The sequence below is a fragment of the Danio aesculapii genome, chromosome 24 (assembly GCF_903798145.1).
Source record: "Danio aesculapii chromosome 24, fDanAes4.1, whole genome shotgun sequence".
NCBI lineage: Eukaryota > Metazoa > Chordata > Actinopteri > Cypriniformes > Danionidae > Danio > Danio aesculapii.
Genome location: NC_079458.1, coordinates 4,712,050 through 4,738,334, shown reverse-complemented (window position 1 = coordinate 4,738,334; position 26,285 = coordinate 4,712,050). Strand labels below are relative to the sequence as shown.

General features: G+C 35.9%; 4 protein-coding genes across 4 annotated transcripts; 2 read left to right on the top strand and 2 right to left on the bottom strand.

The window, feature by feature from the left end:
* Window positions 1–215: 215 nt before the first annotated feature.
* c24h8orf33 (chromosome 24 C8orf33 homolog) lies at window positions 216–5,875 on the bottom strand. Its single transcript, XM_056450774.1, has 5 exons — window positions 5,671–5,875; window positions 5,324–5,529; window positions 3,279–3,369; window positions 2,120–2,266; window positions 216–542 (listed from the first exon to the last, which is right to left on the bottom strand). The coding sequence occupies exons 1-5, from the start codon at window positions 5,693–5,695 to the stop codon at window positions 328–330; spliced, it is 684 nt and encodes a 227-aa protein (XP_056306749.1). The 5' UTR covers window positions 5,696–5,875; the 3' UTR covers window positions 216–327.
* Window positions 5,876–6,389: 514 nt separating this feature from the next.
* Window positions 6,390–10,772, top strand: h3f3d (H3 histone, family 3D). Its single transcript, XM_056450931.1, has 4 exons — window positions 6,390–6,492; window positions 7,501–7,647; window positions 9,985–10,138; window positions 10,235–10,772. The coding sequence occupies exons 2-4, from the start codon at window positions 7,520–7,522 to the stop codon at window positions 10,361–10,363; spliced, it is 411 nt and encodes a 136-aa protein (XP_056306906.1). The 5' UTR covers window positions 6,390–6,492; window positions 7,501–7,519; the 3' UTR covers window positions 10,364–10,772.
* A 1,350-nt stretch (window positions 10,773–12,122) lies between these two features.
* Window positions 12,123–15,165, bottom strand: LOC130218497 (ubiquinol-cytochrome-c reductase complex assembly factor 4). The gene is made up of 2 exons (XM_056450697.1): window positions 15,016–15,165; window positions 12,123–12,949 (listed from the first exon to the last, which is right to left on the bottom strand). Exons 1-2 carry the CDS (start codon window positions 15,093–15,095, stop codon window positions 12,610–12,612), a joined length of 420 nt encoding a protein of 139 aa, XP_056306672.1. The 5' UTR covers window positions 15,096–15,165; the 3' UTR covers window positions 12,123–12,609.
* Window positions 15,166–15,436: 271 nt separating this feature from the next.
* Window positions 15,437–26,075, top strand: LOC130218455 (uncharacterized protein C7orf50 homolog). Its single transcript, XM_056450650.1, has 7 exons — window positions 15,437–15,495; window positions 17,917–18,019; window positions 18,382–18,477; window positions 20,428–20,523; window positions 22,601–22,827; window positions 25,449–25,530; window positions 25,643–26,075. Exons 1-7 carry the CDS (start codon window positions 15,446–15,448, stop codon window positions 25,823–25,825), a joined length of 837 nt encoding a protein of 278 aa, XP_056306625.1. The 5' UTR covers window positions 15,437–15,445; the 3' UTR covers window positions 25,826–26,075.
* The last annotated feature ends 210 nt before the right edge of the window (window positions 26,076–26,285 follow it).

The window sequence follows — 26,285 nt, the reverse complement described above, 5'->3', positions numbered from 1 at the left end:
TCTGTTGTACGTGCCTGACGACGTCAAACAGCAACACGTTTGTTGATAAACTGCACAAGTTAACACGTAATGAACTGGATAAATGTAAAATTCAAGATTATCACAGACTTAAGAAGAAATAAATTACACGTAAATTAACGACTAAATTGAAGCTGCAATGTAAGCATTTTAAACACGTTGCCATGACAACACATACATCGGCGATAACGCGTTCATTAAATAAACAGCACTCACTTTATTTGATCAGTAAAAAAACACCAAAAATTCCTTTAGAAATCCGTTTATGACAGAATACGCAAATTTTTGCTTCTTAAAGTTTATCTTCAGTCACAAGTCAAAGTTAAAACAAAACTTCTCATCCGTTTTAGTGAAAACAAACGACTTTGTGTCCTCTTCAGTCTTTGTGTGTTCATTTGTCTCCTGGGAACTTTGCGTCTCTTGAGATCCATCTGTTTTGTTTATGGGCTGTGTGTTTTTCTCTGCTCGCCGATGAAACACTGGTTTGCACTCAGTCACTGTGGTGACCCGAGCGGAAGTCATTGCTATAGAGAAAAGGGATGAAAATTGATCACACGGTCAAAATATAGAACGAAAAATGCATTTTCTATAAAGGAATTCATTATTAACACCTTAAAAGACAGACCAGTGAGCTCTGAGGTGGTTATTTAATTTACAATGCTCAGCATATATAAGTAGACCCCTCACAAATCTCTCTTTGAATTATTATTTACAATAGGAAGCTTTACAAAATTATATTTGTGCATATTAGATTAGTCAGTATCAAAGCCAAATCTGGAGCTTATCTAACAAAATATTGTACAATAACAGTCCAAAAATTAGTACACCCAAATTTATATGTTAGAAAAAGGTATTAAATAAAAATAAAAAGAGCAAAAAATTTAAATAAAAAGACAATATTGTAGTTTGTATTTTTTTTGCAACATTTCACATAAATTTAAATGCTTTATCTTTCTATTCCTTAAGATGTTCAGTGACTAAAATGTTATTAATAATTATTAATAAATATATATTTTTAATAAATCTGTTTTGTTCAAATGCACCAAAATATGACCTATAATCACTGAGAAATTAATAAAAAGTCATTTTCAAAATGGGGTGTCCTCATTTATGCTGATCACTGTAATCACCCAGTGTCTGTTTCCATTTAAAGTCTCATTGAAATCAAAATGTACAATGTTTATTTTGCTAGCTCACATTATTATTCTTAAGGTGAATAATTAAAGTTAATTAGATAAATTCAAGTGAATTCAATAATAAAAAAAATTCGTAATCGTAATCTCCAATCAAAGTCTGAGCAAAAGCTTCTGCGTTTGGAGTGGCAGTCCTTTTCTGATTATGTAAGTTTGATGCTTAGCCATGCCCCTCTTTTAGTTTACTACTAGTGAATTATATAAAAAAAGCCCCGCAGCAACTCAATATTCGGTTTCAATAAGGTATTTGCACAGCTAGTGTTTTTCCCCCATCAACAAACTTCCGGTGAAATGATAATGTGACTATTTTCAATTAATTTACAGCATATAATGTTGTAATGTAATTAAAATATAATTCGTTAAATAGACTTCAGCTGTCATTTAGTAGTTCAAGTGTGAAACATGATAAAAAGCTGTTTGTATATGTGGCATCAGCAGCAGCAGGTGAGCGCAGAAGCTCCATTAAAAATACTGGAGTAAAATAAATGTTTGTATTTAAAGACATGGTGCGGAACAATGGAATTAATGCCGTGCTTCTTGTACAGTCTGAGAACCACTTTATATCGTATATCAATCAGGCACTGAAGATCACTGATTTGAAAGAAAACAGATCGTAAATGACTGATTTTGTAACGGCATACAGTTCACCGGAAGCGCTTGAACTGGGTTACTGAAACCTAAAAGTCCTTCTGCATACACCCCATTTGAAGTACATCAACAATGTAAAGTCTCAGTAACTTTTGGTTCACAAAGGCTTTAAAACTTCTCTTTTTTATAATTATAAATGTGCCATTTGTGCAGGAAAAACTACACAATGTTTTAAAGAAAAGTCTAGCAATTTTTTGTGGCCAACACCCACCCAAAATAATGTTATAAAAGACAAATGCACATTTCTGCCACAGGTTTACCTGACTGTATGAGTTTGAACTGCCTGTTTTTTTCTTCTTCGATCTTCTTCCTGTAATCTCCAGAGACGGCTCTCATTACCTGCCTCTTCTTCACCAGGGGTGCTTTAGAGCTGCGCAGTGTCTTTAAAGCACGGCTAGCTTCTTCTCCTAAAGTGGGACATATGAAATGATGGATGTGATTTAAATCCAGAGTTTGTGTAAGATATGTACACTACCTGACAAAAGTCTTGTCGCCTATCCAGGTTTTAGAAACAACAAATAATAACTTGACTTCTAGTTGATCATTTATTATCAGAAGTAGCTTATATAAAAGGCAAAGGCCTCTAGATTACGCTTATTTGACCAAAATAAAATATGATCAGGCCTTGATTTTTAATTCTTTAATTAGGACAGTAAGGTCTAACTTTGCTTAAACATAAGTCTTGTTACTTAACAGAAATAATGTCCAGTATAGAATATAAAGTCATGCTGCAGTGGAAACAGAATGAATATTGTGTCTGACTCCATCATGAGCTTGGAGGACTGCATCCATACATCTCTGCAATGACTCAAATCACTGATTAATAAAGTCATCTGGAATGGCAAAGAAAGCGTTCTTGCAGGACTCCCAGAGTTCATCAAGAGTCTTTGGATTCATCTTCAGTGCCTCCTCCTTCTTACCCCAGACATGCTCAATAATGTTCATGTCTGGTGACTGGGCTGGCCAACCCTGGAGCACCTTGACCTTTTTTGCTTTCAGGAACTTTGATGTGGAGGCTGAACTATGAGAAGAAGCGCTATCCTGCTGAAGAATTTGCCCTCTCCTGTGGTTTGTAATGTAACAGGCAGCACAAATGTCTTGATACCTCAGGCTGTTGCTGTTGCCATCCACTCTGCAGATCTCTCGCATGCCCCCATACTGAATGTAACCCCAAACCATGATTTCTCCTTCACCAAACTTGACTGATTTCTGTGAGAATCTAGGCTCCATGCTGGTTCCAGTAGGTCTTCTGCAGTATTTGTGATGATTGAGATGCAGTTCAACAGATGATCCATCAGAAAAATCTACCTTCTGCCACTTTTCCAAATGATCAACTGGAAGTCAAGTTGCTCTCACAACTGGGGTCGACGACAAGACTTTTGTCATGTAGTGCATATAGATGGATATACACACACTCACTTTGTTTACTAGTGGTTTTTTGAGTTCTCAAGCCGAGCTCGAGCTGTTCGATGCACCAATCCAACTCTCGACTCAGCTGCTCATCTGGAGTCTAACACACAGGTTGGTTATTTATGCATTTTAACAGGTTATTTGGCCTCTTTATTAGGTACAGCTTATTTCAATAGTCCCTTAATTCTTCATTTGATAGATTCAAAAAGGGGCTGGAAGCATTACTTAGAGATTTTGACATAACAGCATCATGCAGTTGCTTCATATTTGTTGGCTGCATATGATGTGAATAGGGCTGGGAGATATAGTACCATTCCTGTAAATTGAATCAATTGATAGTTATATATACAGACCACATGTAAAGGACTATTTCTTTTTTACATTAAATAGTATATACTCAAAAATGCACTCCTTCATATATGATCATATTTCTCACTTTATTATGAACTTCAGGGCAAATGTTTGATTAAAAACGCAGTAATATAAAATAAATATTTTTCAAATACTTAAAATAGCGCTAAATAAAATGCACAATGTATACCATTGTACTTTCAAGATCACAACTTTCTCATGATATTATTATTCATGTTTTGGTCTGCATCCCTGTAGTGGCATGTACTATTGCGCTCATATAAATTATGAAAATGTATTACTGTAAACAATACAATTTGTGACAATTCAAAATAAACAATAGAGCACAATATGAAATAACTGACTTGAGTTTGTCTATAGATATCATCAGTTATGTTGGACTGGTGAATGCTCAGTCCATTTAGTACTCACTAATGTTCAAGAAACCAGTTTGAGATCCACTGGCTTGCATAGTTCGAGACTTGTAGAGCTGCGCATTGATGGATTACTCTTCAGTGTTTGGACTCTCAGCAGTGAATATTAAACCACACTGAACTGAACTTAAAACTGAACTAGCCCGTTTCAATTCACTATAATCTTCTATGTGAAACTGCTTTGACAAAATCTGCATAGTAAAAGCGCTATACAAATAAACATGAAATGAATATGAGCTTTGTGGCATGTTTTCCTGCTGGAAGTAGCTTCACAAAATGGCTACTACACTATGGTCATAAAGAAATGGCTGTGGCATTTAAAAAGTGCTAAACTGTTACTAAAAGGTGTGCCATGAAAACTCCTGTTATATTGCATCGCAGCAGTCTCAACCACTCATACAAGGCCAACACTGATGCTTGTTTTCATAATTGGGGTAAAGTTGGTTTTATAGATGCACATTCATTCATTTTCGACCATTTGTGACATACTACTTTTAATATTAGGTGTGAAATCACATGGATGAATGACTTCAAAACAACATTAGCACTATTTAATTAATTCTGAACAATGTTGTACTTTAATAGTCATTGGCTGCTTATGTGATTTCCCTATTTAGATATTGCAATAAATACTTTTCCTAAGTTAAATTTGGAAGGTGAAAGTCCAAATGTGCTAATATAAAGCAAACTTTACTTCAATGTTTATATACTGTTTACAGCTAATTCTGACCCCACCATCCTAGTACTATAGCACATTGATGTAAAGTTTTATAGTCACACATTTGGATTTAGCCTTCCAAATATAACTCTAAATAGAAATTCTAAATAGGGAAATCATATTAGCAGCCAATTACTATCAAAGTACAACATTGTTCAGTCAATTAAATAGTGCTAATGTTGTTTTGAAGTCATTCACACATGCAATTTCAGACCTAATATTCAAAGTAGCTGGTCAAAAATTAATGAATGTTCGAATATAAAACCAACTTTATCTGTAGCACAGACACTCGGTCAGACCAGGAAACCAATTTTCTGCTGTGTTTTTAGTAAGCCTGTGTGAACTATAGCCTCTGTATTGTTTGTTGTCACCGCTGTGTGAGCAGTTACAGCAGGTGTACCTAATAAAGTGGCCAAAAAGCACATTCAAGCACAAAATAATGCACAAATCAAGTATACACAGATTTTATAATGTTTTTAAATCTTCCTTGTTAGCAATGAAAATTAATGTGTGTTTGTTCAGTTTAAATTGTATGTTATATGTGTGCTTACAAGTTCAGAGATTTCTTGTTTGACTGTTTCCCCATCTGTGTTCTTAATCTCTTTCTGCTGATCGTCTTTTCCATCACCTGCTTTCTTTTTCTTCTTCTTGTGTTTTTTAGCACTGGCAGAAGCCTCAGAGCTTGGTGTTATTGCTGGGTCAGCTTCTCCACTCTGGCCATCCGTGTTTTTCTCATTTCCCAGCATGCTGGAGCTTTCTATCAATCATGAATAAATAGACAAATCCAGCGCAATAGCATCAACGTGAAGTCATGTAGTAAAAGTCTTTAAATATATCATGTGAGACGGCATCATCAAAAGTGCTAGCGAACTGTTCTGCTTTACAAAACATATCGTACCTGTTCCAGTTGATACCTCTGACATAAGTGTTATTTGTCTAAAAAACAAATAAATAGTAGTCTATCCTAATAGTAAAATGCACAAAAAAACAACATAAATGAAGTATTCAACGACTTTTGCTCGAAGTTTTAGATATTTAAATAGATTTTACACATTATAAGTATGCATGTGTGAAATCGCGAATTTGTGCAGCGTTCAAATGGTTCCGCTGATAACAGATTCGCCATTATAAAGGTTCCTACTGCAGCGCTTTATAATTAAATTCACCGTCTGTTGGCAATGATAACACAAAGACTGTCGAACAATAGTTGATCTCAAAATCATTGTTTTATTTTACGTAGTCATTTGAATGGCAACTGTCGTCGCAATTGTGTTTTGATTATATTTTGTAATATCAAACAAAACCGGGAGAAAAAGAGCTGGGCGGTTGTTCAAAAATGGACGATTGTTCTTACATAATCGACACCAAACTGGTGCAGGGCAAGGAATGAATTTTTAAAGCATCTAAAAAAGATGTTTCACTTTTTAAATTGATTAAACGTTCATATGAAGCCATTTTAATTGTTTAAAAAGTTTGTGATTCATCTTCTAAGGCTGATCAAAATGAGCTTTTATATTTAAAACAAACCAGTCTGTTTCTGTTAGAAACACTAAGGAAGGGTTAAATTATTCTCGTTCCCTCTTCCAGCCAATGGGATCCTGTGTGGGCGTGTCTAACATACGCACAGACGTCACTGACTAAATAAATGTAGGGGAACTCGTATCGCGCGTGACCGACGTTCCTTGTTTTGGGTTTGACGGATTAACCGAAACAGAAAATCGTAAGTATCTGTAACAGTTGATCTTAAACTTACGAATAATGTTTTAATGTTGATTTTAGCTTACTAAAAAGCAGGTATTTAGGACATTTGAGAACACGGACATTCTTTCCAGCACGATTTGTGTGTTTAAATTCGCGGTTTTAGATCACTTTCCGTCGCGGTAGCAACAAGCTAAGCTAACAAGCGCGCGTTTATATTCAGCTTGTTATCTGTATTTATTTCACAAATTTTAGCTTTAAATAAGTACCTTAAACACATACTCCGCTAATACGCGTCGTTTATTCCCATTTTAACGTTTACACGTGGTGTTATTGAATTGTCGGTGTAGACAAAGAAAAGGCTGTAATTGGTGCACTTGGGCGCCATGTTACACATAAAGGCAGAAACGTGTCTGTGTCTCATCCTGAGATGGTGGACTTCATTACTGCATAAATACGAGATTATACCCTCTCAACTTATTGTTGTTTTTTCGCTCATTTTGCAATATTTGAATCAAATGTGGTGTTTATGTAATGCTAGTGTGCCTGAATAGTTGAATGAACCCGACCGCCGTTGGAGATATTTGCCTTCAGGCGGTCTGAGTGAGTGAGTGTGTGTGTGTGTTGAATGGGAGTCTGTTGAGTATCAGTGTGTGACCCAGTGTCCCGCTGCGAGTTCTTCAGGTTATTAATTCTACACAACCACACACGCTTTCTACTTGTTTATATACACTGTTAACACTTAAGTGCGCTTAAAAAGCATATGAGACGCGTTTTACAGTCGCCAGCTCATTTGTCTCGAACGTTTCACTTATCTTTTAATCTCTTAAATGGCGCCCCCATGTTGTAAAGCGCTTACTGGTAATAAAGCAGACCGAGATATCCTCATATATTGACTGCGTTTGTCTGTAGTGTTATTATTATTATTTTGGGCGGGACGGGGACTGGAGTTTTGTTATTGATTACGTCAGCGCATGTGGAAGTCCCTGCGGCTGTGCTAATTCTCTTATGTCTCTTGTCCCTCATTCAGGCCGCTTCATTGAGGTGCCATGGCACGTACAAAACAGACCGCTCGTAAATCCACTGGTGGTAAAGCCCCCAGGAAGCAGCTGGCCACCAAAGCGGCGAGGAAGAGTGCGCCCTCCACCGGCGGAGTCAAGAAGCCCCACAGATACCGGTAAGGCAAACACTGAACGCACGTGTGTGTGCGTATTTATACACATTAATTCATGAGCATATAGATCTTATATAATATAAACGCACACATAACATGTGAAGTGGGTTAAGACTTGTCAAATTGACCTGAAGCTATTCAATGCATATTTATGAGTAGTTTTGAAAATCTATGGATGAAACCGTTTTATATTGTACATATTTAGCAGTAACATTATCAGAGTGTGTAAATAAGCCATTGAATGGATTTAATTTATAGAAGGAATCCCAAACAACTTTATATTTAGTTTATATCTTTAATATCAATAAACTTAATGTGATGACTCCATTTACCAAAACTAAGGTAAAGCTGGTTTTATATTGCACATTCGTTGAGTTACAACTTGACACAGTCCTTGTATTGTTTACCACATTATTTTGAATATTCAGTCGGAAATGACAAGTTAGTATGACTTCGATACAACATTAGCTTTGTTTAATTTAACGTGAACGGTGTTGTAGGCTACTTTTGATAGCCGTTGGGTGTTAATATAATTTCCCATTTTAGAATTCGCAAGTAATATATATGTATATTTTCTGAAATTATGTTATTGAGAGTCTGAATGTGCGATCATAATCAACTTTACCTCAATATGATCAACCTGGAAACCGCCAACAAGGCAAACATTCAGGGTTTTTTTCTACAAGGCTTTAAAACTTATTCTCTTTTCAACAAAACACTACACGCGACTAAAGAATAAAGGATTTTAATTGCACAATGCGTAGCTCTTGATGTGTACTCTTTTTGGATCAAAACCATCATTAAAATTGTCCTGGTGTTCAACGCATTTTGGGACAATATTGAAAATTAGGACTGAACAATACAGTAGTCGACATATTTAGTAGATCGAAACCTTTCATCAAGTTGTCCTAAAACTATTCGACACATTATTTTTGTTTTGGGAGAATTTGGAAACGAGGCTGAATGACATAGTAGTCAACATTTGAAGTGGTTCAAAACCATTGTTAAAATGGTGCTGGTTTTCAACACATTTTTGGCACAATTTTGAAACCGATGGCTGGATCAAAAGTCCTAAAACTGTAACACACTTGATTTGGGACCATTTTGAAAAACTACGACTGAACAATGTAGTCAACATTTGAAGTGCATCAACCTTTCAACAAATTATCCTAAAACTAATCAACATTTGTTTTTGGAAAGACCGGGGCTGAACAATACAGTAGTCGACATATGAAGTGGGTCAGCCTCAAAGTTGTCCTAAAACTATTGAACAACACCCATTCTTGTCTTAGGACAATTTAGAATTTTATTTATTTTTTTCGGTCCACTTTAAATGTCGACTACTGTATATTGTTTGAGCATCTGTTACGATGTGTGCATCTGCAATAGTCGTATCACAGGATTAAGTTAAATATTAAAATATGAAGTGAACAATAACAAATACAAAATTCTTTATACAGTGACCAGATTTGACTTTTTGATTTGTTGGATTTTTGTATTTAAATTCTGTTAGACTTCACAACCATAAAGCAGTCTTTATTTTAATTGGTTTGTTCTGTTGTATTTGTATAAGATTGTAGTGTAATATTTTATTCAGATCACACCAATTGATCCCATTTCTTCTAGAATAATATCCAAAATAGAGCTATTCAATTCATCTGGTAAAATTTATATTCATATCGAAACATCTATTGCATCAAAACAAAATACTGCAATGTGAGAGTTTTCAAATCTCATGCTGCCCTATGGTGAAATTGATCCATTTCAAATGTTTACTGCTATTGTATGCAAACCTACATGTGTACGCGTGCAAACATGCATATAGCTTGTCCACTGAGAGTACATGTGTATTTCATGGCCATATGTTGGTGTGTGTACTATACATGTATGCAATTTGGTTTCCGTGTGTGTATATACTATTATACTCCATGTTATATCAGTGTATATAATGTGTATATAAAATTTACTTATTGCATATTGTGTAAATGTTATGGTTTGTCAGACATTTATACTTAAATTTAGCTGTTTATACAAATAGTGTTCAGCGTTAGATTCATATTGTGTTTATAGTTATTGTATATTAAATTTAAGTGTATTGTATATTCAATTCATTTAGTGTTTGATTTCATATAGTGTCAACGTTATGTTGTGTATAAATGAAATTTCACCATAGTAATAAACATTAGGCTTAAGTGTGCGTGTGTTTTTTTTTACATAGGATGTTAAAGTAAACAACATTACTTAATGTTGCTTGGACAGACTGCTTTTGTAATGCACAAGAAATTTAATTATTATTATTTCATTTATTTATTTATTTTCTTTTCTTCTCCCCTCTCCTAGTCCTGGAACTGTGGCTCTTCGTGAGATTCGTCGGTACCAGAAGTCCACAGAGTTGCTGATCCGCAAGCTTCCCTTCCAGCGCCTGGTTCGTGAGATCGCTCAAGATTTCAAGACCGACTTGCGTTTCCAGAGCGCTGCCATCGGTGCCCTGCAGGTGTGTTTCCCAGCACTTTAGGACCTTTACATGCATGCTTGGGTCATTTTCTGTTTGTTTGGTCACATAACAATGTTTCCTCATTCTGAATTGTAGGAGGCAAGTGAAGCATACCTGGTGGGTTTGTTTGAGGACACTAACCTGTGCGCCATCCACGCCAAACGTGTCACCATCATGCCCAAAGACATCCAGTTGGCCCGTCGAATCCGTGGAGAACGTGCTTAAACTTTCTTTACTATTTACTCAGTTTTTTGTGTGGAGGAATATATGGGGGTGGGGCTTGTTGTGTGGGTGGGTCAGGGGTGGGAGGGGCATCTGGGGTTCTTACACTCTTGACTATAAATGCCTGTGTAGTTTAAGTTTATTTTTTGTATTTTTCAGTAGTTGCGGTAGGGAAGGGGTATCTTGTGGTTGAAGTTGGTAGTGGGGGTGGGCGGGGGGGCAGCATCAGAACATTCCGGGAGCTCCTCAGGGTTTTAAAGTTTGTATTTTAGACTTTCATATACCTCTGCCTAGTCTGCATGCTTCATGATTAATTTAGAACGTGTCCCCATTTTTATTTCTCTCGTTATTATATTGGGTTTCTCTTCTATTGTGGCCATTTGGTTGTAAATAAACTTTCCACTACCTCAAACTTTCTACTGCTGCTCGTTATTGTGGATTTCACATGGTGTGTATTTGCATGAAGTGTTCAGATGCAAGAAATCCCGTCTGAGCAGATTTTATTATGATTTATTATGTTTTATTTTTTTAATTACTTGTGTTTGTGTGGTTTTAGGTTCAGTAGTTTGACTTTTTTTGGGAAAGGTTCTTCAAGGGGGAAAAAAACGGCAAATTTTTAGAGAATTTTGAATGCCACTTTTTTTTTTTTTTTTTTTTTTTTCCTGTGGGGTATGCTCAGTAAATTTAACATTTGGGAGAGCATGTTCTCTTCAATTTAAAAAAAAAAAATGTATAGATGGATATTACACCTACAGTGAAATGACTGAAACACACAAGGCACAAAATGGGTAATTTTTAGAGCATTTTAAATTGCAGTTTTTTTATTTTATTTATTTATTTATTTTTTTATTAAGGCTGTCTATGCTGATTCCCTTAAGTTTCAAACCTAATTTGAGAACTAAAGGATTTACACAACACAGGAATTGGTCATGTATTGTTGCAGATTTTGGATGTATTAGGACTTCAAAGATTGTTAATGTTTCATTACCAGTTAACAGAGTGGAAAAATGAGTGGTTCCTTAAGCCCAACTTCAAATGCTACATTATTCCACCCATGCTCAATTGCATTTTTCATTGCCCTACAGTTGAATTATGCTGTTCTATCAACTTAAGTCATTTACTATTTAATACTGTTTTTGAGTCCAAGCCGCTAGTCTTTTGATTTGAGAATCTTAATTTATGACCACTCTTTAGTCATTTCACACTTTTTACAGTGGATTTCTTATAAGATCAGGGTGTACACGACAGTCTTTGGACTTATTTTAATTGATAAAATCACTTTCTGGCCATTTGGTATTAGTCATTGATGCATGCATGTGATCATGATTTTCTAAAGTATTACATCGCTTTGTAGTTAATATCATTAGAGAAGCCTCCCCATATAGTTTGATAGAGCGCTTGGACCAGGAAGCTGCTGAGTGACGTCAGACTTTTAACATGCAAATATGAAGTATCAATACTCTGAATAAGAAATGCATATGTTATGTAGGTTTTTTTTTTTTTTTTACACCACGCACCTGTCTTGTTTGGACAATCTTAGCTAATGTATGTACATCAGGGATTTCCAAACTGGTTTCTGGAGGGCCGGTGTCCTGCAGATTTGTTTCAACTTTCCTCAACACACCTGTATGGATGTTTCTAGGAAGCCTGCTAAGAGCTTGATTGGCTAGCCCAGGTCTGTCTAATTGGGGTTGGAACCAATCTTTGCAGGACTTCTGGACTGAGTGTGGGCACCCCTGGTCTACGTTCAATAACTGAATACTGAATGTTAAAATGAGTTTATTATACACATCAAGTAGCAGAAATAAAGGCATTTTCTCAGCGTGTCCACTAATGCAGTGTTTCTCAACCACATTCCTGCAGGACCACCAGATCTGCAAATTTTCCATGTTTAACCAAACGCCTCATTCAGATCATCAGCTCATAAGCGGAGACTGGGTGACCTGTAATCCTAGGTCTGATAGACAAAGGAGACACCCAAAACATGCAGTGCCGGTGGTCCTCCAGGAACATGGTTGAGAAAAACTGCACTAATGACAATATTAATCAGCAGAGAAACTACAATTGCAATTCTGAAATATTTAAATCTGTTCAATGCATATTCAGATGATCCACTTCAACACATTTTCAACACCAGAAATTTTAGACTGCCGATTTGATGTAGAAAACTTTTTACTTCAGAAGGCAGCATTAAACCATAAATTAACATTGCAAATGAAAAAATAAAGTCTCCATTTTAGTTTAAGTCACTATGATGGTTTGTTTTTGACCTCCTCTTCTTCCTCCTCAGACAGCAGTCCTGATAAATGATCATAGAGGTTTTTTTCCAGAGTCTGGTCTAGCTCGGTCTCTTTCCTGAACACACACCACAGGAGGAAACCCACTCCTAACAGGCTGACTGGCAGGACTTTCCACCAGGGCCGTTGGAAGTTGCTGCCCATGGAGCGGTCCACGTTCCAGCTTCTGTGACTGGCGGGGCTGGTGGAGAACTTGATGGGTTTGTCTGCTGCTTCATCCTCATGTTCTGGAGGTTTCCTGGACTTTGCGTGAAGCGATGATGTTATGGACAGCATCCTTGTGGCACACGGCCTACAGGTAATCAATATGGAGCATATTCATTTTAAAGATGTGCTTAAAGGGATAGATCGCACCACATATTAGGTTTTACTCATCCTCAATTGGTTCAAAACCTTTGTGAATACTAAAGATTTTATTTTGAAGACAGCTGGATACCACTAACTATTTACTTCCATAGTAGAAAAAACAAATACTATGGAAATCAATGGTTTACAACATATTTCAAAATATCTACTTTAGTGTTTAACTCGAGTCGATAAATAATTTAGGTCTATAGAGGACAAACTAAGTTTCTTCATGACCATAGGTCCTGATTTTTATCTACTAAACAAATCATTCAACAATTAATGTTGATCTTGAACTTATTTTCCACATACAGTCAGCCATATACACTCACTGGCCACTTTATTAGGTACACCTGTCCAACTTCTTGAGGCAAATTTCTAATCAGTCAATCACATGGCAGCAACTCAATGCATTTAGACATGTAGACATGGACAAGACGATCTGCTGCAGTTCAAAGCGAGCATCAGAATGGGGAAGAAAGGGGATTTAAGTGACTTTGAACGTGGCATGGTTGTTGGTGCCAAACGGGCTGGTCTCAGTATTTCAGAAACTGCTGATCTACTGGGATTTTCATGCACAACCATCTCTAGGGTTTACAGAGAATGGTCTGAAAAAGAGAAAATATCCAGTGAGCGGCAGTTCTGAGGGCGCAAATGCCTTGTTGATGCCAGAGGAGAATGGCCAGACTGGTTCCAGCTGATAGAAAGGCAACAGTAACTCAAATAAGCACTCGTTACAACTGAGGTCTGCAGAAGAGCATCTCTGAACACACAACGCATCCAACCTTGAGGCAGATGGGCTACAGCAGCAGAAGACCACACCGGGTGCCACTCCTGTCAGCTAAGAACAGGAAACTGAAGCTACAATTTAGACAGGCTCACCAAAATTGGACAAAAGAAGATTGGAGAAACGTTGCCTGATCTGATGAGTCTCCATTTCTGCTCCGACATTTGGATACTGGGGTCAGAATTTGGCATCATGAAACATGAAAGCATGGATCCATCCTGCCTTGTCTCAACAGTTCAGGCTGGTGCTGGTGGTGGTGGTGGTGATGTAATGGTGAGGAGGATATTTTCTTGGCACACTTTGGGCCCATTAATACCAATTGAGCATCGTGTCAACACCACAGCCTACCTGAGTATTGTTGCTGTCCATGTCCATCCCTTTATGACCACAGTGTCTCCATCTTCTGATGGCTACTTCCAGCAGGATAACGCACCATGTCATAAAGCGTGAATCATCTCAGACTGGTTTCTTCAACATGACAATGAATTCACTGTACTCAAATGGCCTCCACAGTCACCAGAGCTCAATCCAATAGAGCACCTTTTGGGATGTGGTGGAATGGGAGATTTGCATCATGGATGTGCAGCCAACAAATCTGCACCAACTGCTTGATGCTATCATGTCAATATGGAGCAAAATCTCTGAGCAATATTTCCAGTACCTTGTTAAATCTATGCCATAAAGGATTAATGCAGTACTAGTAAGGTGTACCTAATAAAATGGCCAGTGAGTATATGTATATTACGTTAATAAATGTCCAAACGTTTCTAATCATTGAAAAGTCAATAAATATAAGCAAATGTGCTGTTTTACATTAAAAAATATAAATAAAGGATTAAGTATTAACATAAAATCTAACTTTATGACAAAACATGTACTGGTTGCGCTAAAATCAACACAAAATTTAAATAAGACAAAAATGTCCATAAATATGCACGAGATTTATATGTCATAAAGGTCATTGATTAGGAAAAATAATCAGTGTTCATAATGTGATAAATGTCTTCCAAGGTCAGCAGAGGATTTCAGAGACCATTAAATAACAATTTAACAAGAAATACAATTCTTACGAAATAAAATCGTTTTAAAAAACAATTTTAATTACGTCTCAATAAATTTAACGTTTAAATAATGTCAAATACAAAGCAAATTGGCTGCATAAACCGCATCCTGGTGACTGATGGTTCATTTCATATGTTGTACCAAATCAAAAACTATTCACTTGCCTTAAATTCTCGTGTCTTCGGCTGGTAAAAGCATAATAAACAAAAGAAAATCGTGTTAAACGCGTGTAAACTTTTGACATCTTGAGGGTTTCTTCATAACGCGACTCACTTCAGGTCATGTAATATGCGCCGCTGTAAACTCCGCCCGGAAGGAAAAATACAACTCATGGAAATGTAGTTCCGCTTTGATCATTATACGCTTTAACGAAGATGATTCGTCTGACCACTTCACATATATCATAAACTAGCATATAAAATTCACAAAATATTAAAACAAATATTTAACACTCGTTGTTTGAAGTGCATTCCACTTGTCCGCGAGAAAAAAATTAAGGACTACATTTCCCAGAAGTCTGAGTATCAGCCAACCATGGACGCAGATTCTACATAACCATAGTAACGTCATCAAACGTGGTGCGATTTCATTTTCATGGCGCTGTCCGTACACATGGGAAGGATTAGCAGATCTACGTTTGATTTGTAAGTAAATCCAAGCCACATTTATAATAAACTCGCAGATATACGTTTTATACGTTTAAACAATGCATTCAGCTCTTGTATACATCGCGTGTTGTTTTTATTGAAGTCACAATCTAATGATTTTTTAACGAATAACCCGTCACGAGTAGATATGTAAGTAATGGCTATATTTAAAATCTGATTTACTTCGTATTTCAAGCATTTGATTATATTTGTAAGTAAATCTAAGGCACAATTAAGATTAACTCACAGCTATACGTTTTATACGTTTAACCAATGAATTTAGAACTTGCATTTTATTATGTTTAATTTTATTAAAGTCATAATCTGATGCTTTTGTAACTTGTAGCATGCTATAAGTAGATATGTAAACAATGGATATATTTTAAATGGGATTTACTACGTGTTTTCAGCATTTAGGTATTTAATTTGTAAGTAAATCTAAGGCACAATTATGATTAACTCGCAGCTTTGTTTTAAAATGCATTCAGTTCTTGTATACAACTCTTATTTTATTAAAGTCGTAATCTAATGCTTTTAAAAGCACGTCGTATATAGAGGAAAACTGCGAAAACAATAAATAAATAAATAGATAAATATGCTAATTAGTGAATAGATTAGTAAATATATTCCTAGATTCCTGCATAAATAAAACTAAATCAATGAATACGCAAGTAAATAAATCCATAAATTCCTGCATAAAACAATAAATACGCAAAGAATAAACAAATTAGTAAATAAATCCATAAATTCCTGCATAAAACAATAAATAACTAAATATGCAAATAAATAAATAAGTTAGTAAATAAATCCATAAATTCCTGCATAAAACAATAAATAACTAAATATGCAAATAAATAAATAAGTTAGTAAATAAATCCATAAATTCCTGCATAAAACAATAAATAAATAAATATGCAAATAAATAAATAAGTTAGTAAATAAATCCATAAATTCCTGCATAAAACAATAAATAAATATGCAAATGAATAAATAAGTTAGAAAATAAATCAATAAATTCCTGCATAAAACAATAAATAAATATGCAAATGAATAAATAAGTTAGTAAATAAATCAATAAATTCCTGCATAAAACAATTAATTAATACGCAAATGAATAAATAAATTAGTAAATAAATCCACAAATTTCTGCATAAAACAATAAATAAATAATTGCGCAAATTGCTAAACAAATTCCTAAATAAATCCATAGATTCCTGCATAAATAAAACAATAAATAAATATGCAAATAAATAAAAACTTTGTGTATAAAATTCCACAAATTCTTGCATAAAGATAAAAATATTAAACAATGTGGGCAGATAAATAATTAAATACATTTCAAAGTTGATTTCTTATTCCCCCTACATCAGTGTAATTTATTCAATTATTTATCTGCCTGCGCTATTCATTATTAATATATTTATTTATGCAGGAATTTGTGGATTTATTTATTTGCTAATGTATTTATTTATTGTTTAACTTATGCAATTTATGGATTTATTTACTCATTTATTTATTTTTATTTTTAAAAATATTTTTCAATATATTTTCAATATATTTATTTTCTTCCAAAACAAACCCTTCCCCAGCAATTTAACAGTGAATACATACAAAAATAATGATGTCATAAAAAATTGAAAATGAAATAAGAAAAATAATCAAAATGTATTTACTCATTTATTTATGTATTTACGTATTTATTTATTCGTTGTTGTTTTTTTACGGGTTTCAGAAGCCATAAGTAGATATGTAAATAATGTATATATTTTAAATGTGATTTACGTGTTTTTAGATGTGATTTATGTGTTTCCAGCATTTAGATATTTAAATACAAATGAAAAAGTGATATGTTACATATACAGTCAAGGCCAAAATTATTCATACCCCTTGACATTCTGACTTAAAGTTGTTGTTCAAATGTAAATAAAAGCTGAGAAATATTGATGCCTCTTTTAAGTTGTCTTATTATATTTCAGGAGATGCCTATGTCATTTCCAGTTAAAACAACAACAACTCGCTGGTTAAATAAAATGAACTTTTGTCAGAATTTGGCAGGGGTATGATTAATTTTGGCATTGACTGTACAATACATATTAGTGCTTATCAACAGATTTTAGTCAACAAAGTGTATAAGATATGGGGTAAAAGCTAAATATATCTTACTAAATTGACTGAAGGATCGTTTTCCTACTAAAACTATTCAAAATATTTTAAATCTATTAATAATGTCTCATTTGACATTGAATCTATCCGTTAAATAATAGTACTAAATCTCGCTTTTAGATTTAAAAGCATTTTTGTTTTAATAAATTAACTTGGTAACTACAATCTAATTCTGTACATTTTTAACAATTGAATGCCTTTTTTGCTGAATAAAATAATCTCACATATAACACGCATCCTATTCTTTTCTCCCAGATCTTTTGCAATGGATAAGAGTAAAGCTGACGAACCGCTGAAGAAAAAGAAAGATAAAAATTCACACAAAGAGAAGACTAATAAGAGAAAGGCTGAGGATGAGGTGTGTGAATGTATGTTATGTTTAGAAAAACTGTCAGGTCTTAACACTTTAAAGGATATACATTATTTATGTGAAAACCAACCAAAGCTATTTAAGCTAAAAACAATCATCATGCATTTAATATATGCAATTAATTGTTTATTTTAAGCTAGAGCCTATATGGGAATATCTAAAGATTCTAAATGATGTTGTGTATTTTGAGGCTTTTAATATGTCGTTCAATTCGTAATTATTTCCCAGAGATGGGTTGCCTGGGAGGGTAAAACATATGCTGGATAAGTTGGTGGTTCATTCCACTGTGGCAACCCCAGATTAATAAAGGGACTAAGCCGAAAAAGAAAATAAATGCTGTGAATTTGCAGGATCTGGTGACATTGCAGGAAGACGAAACAAACACAAACATCAGTGAAGAGAAAACAGAGAAAAAGCAGAAGAGGAGAAAGAAAAGCAAAACCGAGGCGAGTCTAAAATCAAATTAATGCATCATTTTTGGTTAAAAACATTCATTTTTGGTATTCCTTTCTTTTCGTATTCAATTTAGTTCAATTCATCTTTATTTCTATAGTGCTTTTACAATGTAGATTGTGTCAAAGCAGCTTAACATAGAAGTTCTAGTAAAGCCCGGATTTCAGAGTTGAGGTTCAGTGTGGTTGAAATTTCATTGCTGAAGGGTCAAACGCTGAAGAGCAAATCCATCAATACGCAGCTCCACAATTCCCAATCCGAGCAAGCCAGTGGCGACAGTGGTGAGGAACAGACTTTACCAATTGACAAAAGTGAAGGAAAAAAACTCGAGAACCCAGGCTCTGTTGGGCACAACCATTTTTTCCTCTGGCCAAGCTTTCTGTGTGGAGCTCTAATCTAGGCACCGGAGGCTGGAGAACGATGGAAGTCCATCGTGGTGAAGCTGCAGGTGTGAGTAGGTCACCGGCTGGTGATCAGGCTGGTCAACAGGATCAACGCAGAGACTCGTCTGTCACTGTGGTCTTACACGAATCAGTCTCATGCATTCCACTCCTTCGTGACCTCCACAGCATCTGCTCAGGATACGGCCTGGTCCGGGATTATGGATTGGCATCATTTCTCCACAGCTCTTGGATAGCATTAATGGCACTGCATAGTCTCTACGGCAGTGGTTCCTAACCTTTTCTTTCCCTGAGGCCACTTTTCCCCCAGAAAATACTGTAAGGCACCTCTCAACATTAAGTATTATTATCGCTCATATATGATTGCAGTAAGGATGACCAAAGTTCGTTTTCAAACAGTGTGTTTATTACTATATCTAGATATGTTTATGCACAAATAATAGCCTAATGTAAAGTTAAATCAAAACATCAGTTGGCTGTTTGTAACTGAATAACGTAAGGCTTTGGCCTTTAAAAATTTGGCCACTAATAACGGGCCAATTTAAAGTTTCTTGTCAGTAGCTTTGACGTCCCTCAACTCATTTTGGGTGTGTGTCAATTCTTTTGCCTTGCTTTCAAAAAATGCTCTGCGCTTGTCGCGGTATTGGAGAGGAGTTGTCTGCAAAGGTCTTATTAATTTGGACGGCCTCATGCATTCGTTAGCAAGAACTTTGGCACAGATAGTACACTGTGACTGGGTCAGGGTCTCTTAGCTTCAAGAAATAGGAATAAAACCATAGCTATCTTGGTATTTCCTGCATTTTGTGTTTCCAGTATTGCTAGCACTGTGACCCGAAATGTTTGGAGCTTCCTCACCTGGGTCCAGTATGCTTGGGTCCTTAGTATTAACTGCTGAAGGCAAATCAGTGAGTCTTTTTCGTGGAGGACAAACTACAAAATATTGATTTATTTGGTCAGCCAGGGGATAAAATGAACTAAGGCAACATGATCGTTCTCCTAATTGTCCAGTGCTCAATTTTTTAAAAATATAACATGACCCCCCCATTAAGACAGGAGGAGTGTGTCCTACAGGTGGTTTATCAAGCCCACTCACCTGCACGGAGCACACTCATGCATCATAACATTATGCAGTGCATTGTGTATGCTTTACTAAAAAGACAGGTCTTGAATCTAGTTTTGGACTGAGAGAGTGTGTCTGAGCCTCGGACATTATCAGAAAGGCTATTCCAGAGTTTAGGAGCCATAATTGTGAAGGCTCGACCTCCTTTAGTAGACTTTGCTATTCTAGGTACTACCAGAAGCCCTGCGTTTTGAGATCTAAAAGGGATAGTTCAGCCAAAAATCTGGTATTTTAAATTGTATAGGTGAATTTTTTTTTTTTTTTTTTGTTATAAGTAGAACTTTTTTCTTATAAATAAGAACTACACTAAATTACTTTTTAGCGTGTGGCTTGTGAATCATGGTGAAGATGTTATAATAGTCACTTTTTACAAAGACAAAAATTGTAAAAGTTGATCGTATTTGACTGCTGTGAATTTGCAGGATCTGCTGATGTTGCAGGAAGACGAAACAAACACAAGCATCAATGAAGAGAAAACGGAGAAAAAGCAGAAGAGGAGAAAGAAAAGCAAAACCGAGGCGAGTCTAAAATCAAATTAATGCATCAGTTTTGGTTAAAAGCATTCATTTTTTGTTATTTCTTTTCATGAAGGGATAGTTTAGCCAAAAATCTGGTATTTTAAGTTGTATGAGTGTCTTTGTTTGTTATAAGTACAACTTTAAAGATGATTTCGTGTAACTTGGCTATTGGAAGTTTTAAATATGGATAAATTTACTTCATCAAACGTGAGGAAACTTTTATTATAGATGGATGCACTTTATTAGAGTTACTAAAATTTCAAGAGTTCTCACTTAGATATGCTTGGCGTATAAAGCAGGTTTGGCATGCTGTCCCGGGAGAGAACCCTGAGCTCGGAGATATTTGAGCCCAGGGCTCCCGCCCAGTCGATAAGCATATCAGGAGATCCGAGATCAGGTAGGTCTCGAGTGCTCCCCCTTTAGAAAAGGGAGGAAAAGGAGGAGATGGGGTGGAAGGGGGGATTCTTCCAAACGAAGATAGAGCAGTATGGAGAAAATGATCCATTTATAGTAAACTAGGATCACTCTGATTGGATTATTACTGATTACAGATGAGCGGCCAGACGTGCTCAATCATATCACGTGCTCCTCTCGAAATCAGTTTATGAAACTTCACTTAAACCAGAAATACAATAAAAGGAGGTGTTGTATGAATGTATATTAATTGCAATTGGGGATGTTTTCATCCACTCTGGGGTGATTTTTGAGGCATAATTTGGCCGCAACTTTTTCTGTGTTTAAGCAAATGGAATGATTTTTGGAGACAAATCTTATGTTGACATATATTTTGGGAAAAAAGCTTTGAAAATCTTTAACTCAACAATACATTCTGGGCAAATTGACTCCCCTTTTGTTATGTTGGTGGCTGTTTTTGCCCCATTGACTTCCATTAAACTTCCATTTTTGGATTGCAAAGCCTTGACACCATATAATCACACATTCTTGATTGTTGTTTGTTTTTCCAGTTGGTAAGAGGTCAAATTTGTAATTTTTTTGCTGCTGACCATCAGTTGCAGTGCAGAAAAGATTAGTTTCTGTCTTTTTACATAGAGATATTTAGAGTATTGACCTTATTCTTCAATCCGGAAGTGCACTCGTTTTTGCGATTTGTTTTAGAACTACGGCTTCAGCTCCCAACTACTTGCTACTAGTCAAACTACTTGCTCTATAAAGAAGTGTTTGCATTGATTATACAGAACTAGAAGATTAATATAATAGGAAAATATCAGTTTGCAACATCAAGCAGCAAAACGAGCTGTTTTTAACGTCTAAAAATGAATGGAAGTGAATGAGACCGGAAGTCTCCAGCCAAATTCAAATGGCTGCGCCCGCTCGTATGCAGAGAATAGTGTGTGTGTGTTTGTGAGAGAGACCTTTGCTCACTTATCTTGATATGTCAGAAAATCTAAATAAAGCAGCTCAGCTTTCAGAACATAGTAAGTTTATTTATGCACCACTATAATCTGCTGTTTTAAACTCCATTTAAAAGCCAGAAACCGTTTTGCAAAGGCCTATCTAAAGGGTCAATGCTGTCATCTGTTGATCAACTGTAAAAATTTGACACATTTGACCTCTTCCCAACAAGTTAAACCAGCAACAATCAAGAATGCTTGATTATATTATGTCATAGCTTTGCAATCAAAAAATGGGATTACAGTGGAAATCAATGGGGCAAAAACAGCCACTAACATAACGAAAGGGTAGTCAATTTAAACAATACACAAGGGTTAATGATTCAAGTAACTTTTGCTGTCAATAGTCAAAATTTGGACGAAATAATGGCTCAGTGTTATTCAGCATAACATACTAAACATACATATTCTTCTGATGTGTACTTATTTGCATATACAAAAGTGAAATATTTAATAATTACTCTATTTAAAATCATTCAAATCTTCTTGTGAACAAACAGGAAAGAATTGAAGGATCATGACACAATAAAAATACATATTTTGGCTTTTATAAATTGTTTTACAGAATAACAGCTGTCTTTTGTAGATCATATAAACATATGATAGTCCTCAATATATAATATACTATAATAATCTCAACTGTTTCTAATACATTTGTGTCTTAGGGGTCTGAAATTGTGAAGCAACAAGAACCATCTGAAAAGGAGGAGGAGGAGGAGGAAAATGGGCCTGGTGAAGAGGAGGAATTGAGTCCAGAGGAGAGACGAGTGCTGGAGAGAAAGCTGAAGAAGATCCGCAAAAAAGAGGAGAAGAAGAAACTGAAGGAGGAAAGCAAAAGCAGAACGCCAGAAAACAACGTGGCAGAGAAACAAGCGTTGGAATACCTCTCATGGTAAGACACAAACCACTGTTTTCCTACATGTAGATGCTTTTTTATTCTACCATTGAGATTGCTTTAGGTGTTCGTTCACCAAAAATGAAAATTCTGATATTATTTACTCGCCCTCATGTCTTTCCATTCCCCGGAGATCTTCACTCATCTTCAGACACAAGTTAAGATATTTTATATGAAATCCAGGAGCTCTCTCATTCTCAGCAATGGTTCAGAAAAGGAGCCAAAATGGTGTCAAAACAGTCCATGTGACTTCAGTGGATCAACTGTAATCATACGAAGCTCCAAGAACACTTGTGCAAAAAATAACTTAACCTAAAAATGTAACTTAAAAAATAACTGAAGATACAGTAACTTAAAATAACGGCGGCGCAGTAGGTAGTGCTGTCGCCTCACAGCAAGAAGGTCGCTGGTTCGAGCCTCGGCTGGGTCAGTTGGCGTTTCTGTGTGGAGTTTGCATGTTCTCCCCATGTTGGCGTGAGTTTCCTCCGGGTGCTCCGGTTTCCCCCACAGTCCAAAGACATGCGCTACAGGTGAATTGGGTAGGCTAAATTGTCCGTAGTGTATGAGTGTGAATGAGTGTGTATGGATGTTTCCCAGAGATGGGTTGTGGCTGTAAGGGCATCCGCTGCGTAAAAACCTGCTGGATAAGTTGGCGGTTCATTCCACTGTGGCGAACCTGGATTAATAAAGGGACTAAGCTGAAAATAAAATAAATGAATGAATGAACTTAAAATAACTTCGATGTCAGATTAAGCTGTATGTTTATTATGGGCCATGTGATGTTAGCCTGTTGTACTGCTGACTCTGATGACAATTCATAATATTGCCATTTATGATAATATTTCCAGCTTATGGAGTAGGATTGCACAATTAATCTAGGTTGATTTTTAATTTTTGGCAATAAAACTGGCTCTGTAATCAGCTGCAAATCTCCAGCTTCAACACAGAGCCATAGTTCACTGACAAGCTACGCAAAAGAGCACAAGATTTAATAAGCGCAATCTTAAATTCTAAGAGAATCATTCTGCGGTTTGACTGCTCTGTGCGTGGCTTCTCAGTGAACTCAGTTATTTTTATTTTTACGTCTGCTTTTACAATTTGACATATTTAAACCACTGCAGAAATGTTCTAACCAACAGGCTCATGTCCTATACAGTACAGATACTTGATAAATAATCTACTATAAATTAAAAGCATTAACATATGCTATATTTTTTTGTTTTCACAAGCTTTGGAGACGTAACATAAATTCTGCTTTTAGATAATAGGTCACCTATAGCTTTCATCATGAGCCACGGCTGTTCAAAATGACATCAATTGTAAACATGAAGATCGCTGAAACTGAACTGTAAAAACACTGTGAATGCAAATTACACCTAAGAGAGATGACCTTAATGCTTTTTTATTAAAAAAATAATTCCAAGTTTCAATGTTAGAGTGTTCTAAAGGAATAGGGCATAGGGGGGATAACTGTGAATAGAACACAGCCAGGGACTATGTTTCTAACGACAGCTCCAGAGGTGTAGTTGCAAGCATACAAGTTTGCGAATGTTCGTTGGAACAATGGATTTGGGAAACACCAAATCAACAAGCTATGTTTGTAATGATGGAACTTGCAACCTTAGTTGGCTAACGATGGTTTTCAGAAACGCACCCCTGTTTGATTTTCTAACTTTGACTGTTTCTCAATTTCAAGAATGCAGTGAATGGATTCGTGTTCTCATGGAGTTTGGTCTTGCCAAGCTACATTGACAGAACAAACTCAGGAGACCACAAGAACGGAGAACATGTCCTGTGAGAAATGAGATGCTGCGTTCTTCCTGGTGGTCACATGACCTTCATACATTTTAACATAAAATTATTTAAACATTACAGCATTCATACAACGATCCTTTTTCAATTACAAATATACTTTCCACATGACAAATAAAACTGATTTTAATATGAATTTCAGCAATTAAAACACCCTTAATATGTTTATGCCTTTAACTTTTCTCATGTTAATGTTTACTTTTACCGTCTCATTTAGGGAAACTCCTGAGATAAAAAGTTATATCAATGAACTTTAATAATAAACAGGCATAAAATGCTGCACTTCCCATCCCCTTTATTCAGCGACAATGACTTCTGGGACTTATAGAAGGAGTACTGTACTCAAGTCTGCATCTATGCATCCTCGATATCAAGAACACATCAGGGATCTGTCACAGGTTCGCTGTTCTTGCTGTCTTGAGTTTTGAAACTGAACCTTGGGGGTTGATGATGACGTTACACAAGGACGCAAGAATGCTTAATGCATATTTAGAAACAGACTTCGTCACATCTTTAAGGTGTATTTGCAATTTCCGCATAAGAGCGCCCTCTGGCTTTTGGAGGAGATTTACTTATGATCACAGAGCTGTTTGCCTGACAAGATGTGCATGAGAATGGCAGCTTTTTCTCTATCGTGATCTCTATTTGATTTCAATTAATCGTGAGGCCCAGAGAGGATGAGAGAACACTCTGATTTCATTGAAAATATTTTAATTTGTGATCTCAAAGGACTGGATGAATAACAGAATTTTTGCCTGAACTAATCCTTTAACATGGCTTTACTGATTTATTTCATTTGTGTTTAGCTGGTCAGAGAGACGAGAGGAGTGGAAGTTTCAGAAAACCAGGCAAACTTGGTTATTGCAGAACATGTATGACAGTGTGAAGGTATATACGAATCCATAAATGACCTTCTTCTTTTTATTTGTGTATTTTAATGCAGTCTATCACAGTATAGTCTCTGAAATAACCAGGCTTAATGCGTTTCTGCGTGCCTCAGGTGCCCGACAGTCATTTTAATGTGCTGTTATCCTATCTTGATGGTCTTCGTGGATCGGCGAGAGATACCACACTGCAGAAAGCTGAAGTTATTTTGCGCTGGGATGGACAAGGAGAAAAAGAGGACACAGAAGATGCTGAAAAGAAGCAACAGAGAGCCAAACAGATTGTCCAGCTGCTGTGAAACACTCAACAAAACATCACAATATGGTGTTTTCTGGCTTCTCTAAAGGGACAGTTCACCCAAAAATTCTAATTCGGTCACCATTTACTCCCTCTTGTTTCACACCTTTATGAGTTTCTTTCTTCTGTTGAACACAAAAGAAGATATTTTGAAGAAAGCTAACAATCGACTCATAGTAGGAAAAACAAATACTATGGAAGTCATTACTGGTTTTCAGCTTCAAAATATTTGTGTATTTTTGCAACGTGACATTACGTGTATGTAAATAAATAATTTTATCTATGTACAGTAGGCTGTCTTATTGTATTTCTTTTACATTTAAAAATTTAACAAGGTAGGTTTGACCTTTGTTTAATATGCTTATGACAGCGATGAGTTAAAAATAGTGCAGTTTTTCCAGTCAAAATGATCACATTTATCTGTTAAAATGACTTTATTTTACACCATTATTTACACCAAG

Coding starts and splice junctions, on each gene's coding strand:
- c24h8orf33 (XM_056450774.1), bottom strand. CDS start 5,695: ATGTCAGAGGTATCAACTGGAACAG. Junction 3,370..5,323: donor AACAAGAAATCTCTGAACTT/GTAAGCACACAT, acceptor CCTGTGTGTTAG/ACTCCAGATGAGCAGCTGAG. Junction 2,267..3,278: donor AAAAACCACTAGTAAACAAA/GTGAGTGTGTGT, acceptor GTCCCACTTTAG/GAGAAGAAGCTAGCCGTGCT.
- h3f3d (XM_056450931.1), top strand. CDS start 7,520: ATGGCACGTACAAAACAGACCGCTCGTAAATCCACTGGTGGTAAAGCC. Junction 7,648..9,984: donor AAGAAGCCCCACAGATACCG/GTAAGGCAAACA, acceptor CCCCTCTCCTAG/TCCTGGAACTGTGGCTCTTC. Junction 10,139..10,234: donor CTGCCATCGGTGCCCTGCAG/GTGTGTTTCCCA, acceptor TCTGAATTGTAG/GAGGCAAGTGAAGCATACCT.
- LOC130218497 (XM_056450697.1), bottom strand. CDS start 15,095: ATGTCAAAAGTTTACACGCGTTTAACACGATTTTCTTTTGTTTATTAT. Junction 12,950..15,015: donor CGAAGACACGAGAATTTAAG/GCAAGTGAATAG, acceptor GATTACCTGTAG/GCCGTGTGCCACAAGGATGC.
- LOC130218455 (XM_056450650.1), top strand. CDS start 15,446: ATGGCGCTGTCCGTACACATGGGAAGGATTAGCAGATCTACGTTTGAT. Junction 15,496..17,916: donor AGCAGATCTACGTTTGATTT/GTAAGTAAATCC, acceptor CTTTTCTCCCAG/ATCTTTTGCAATGGATAAGA. Junction 20,524..22,600: donor GAAAGAAAAGCAAAACCGAG/GCGAGTCTAAAA, acceptor TTTGTGTCTTAG/GGGTCTGAAATTGTGAAGCA.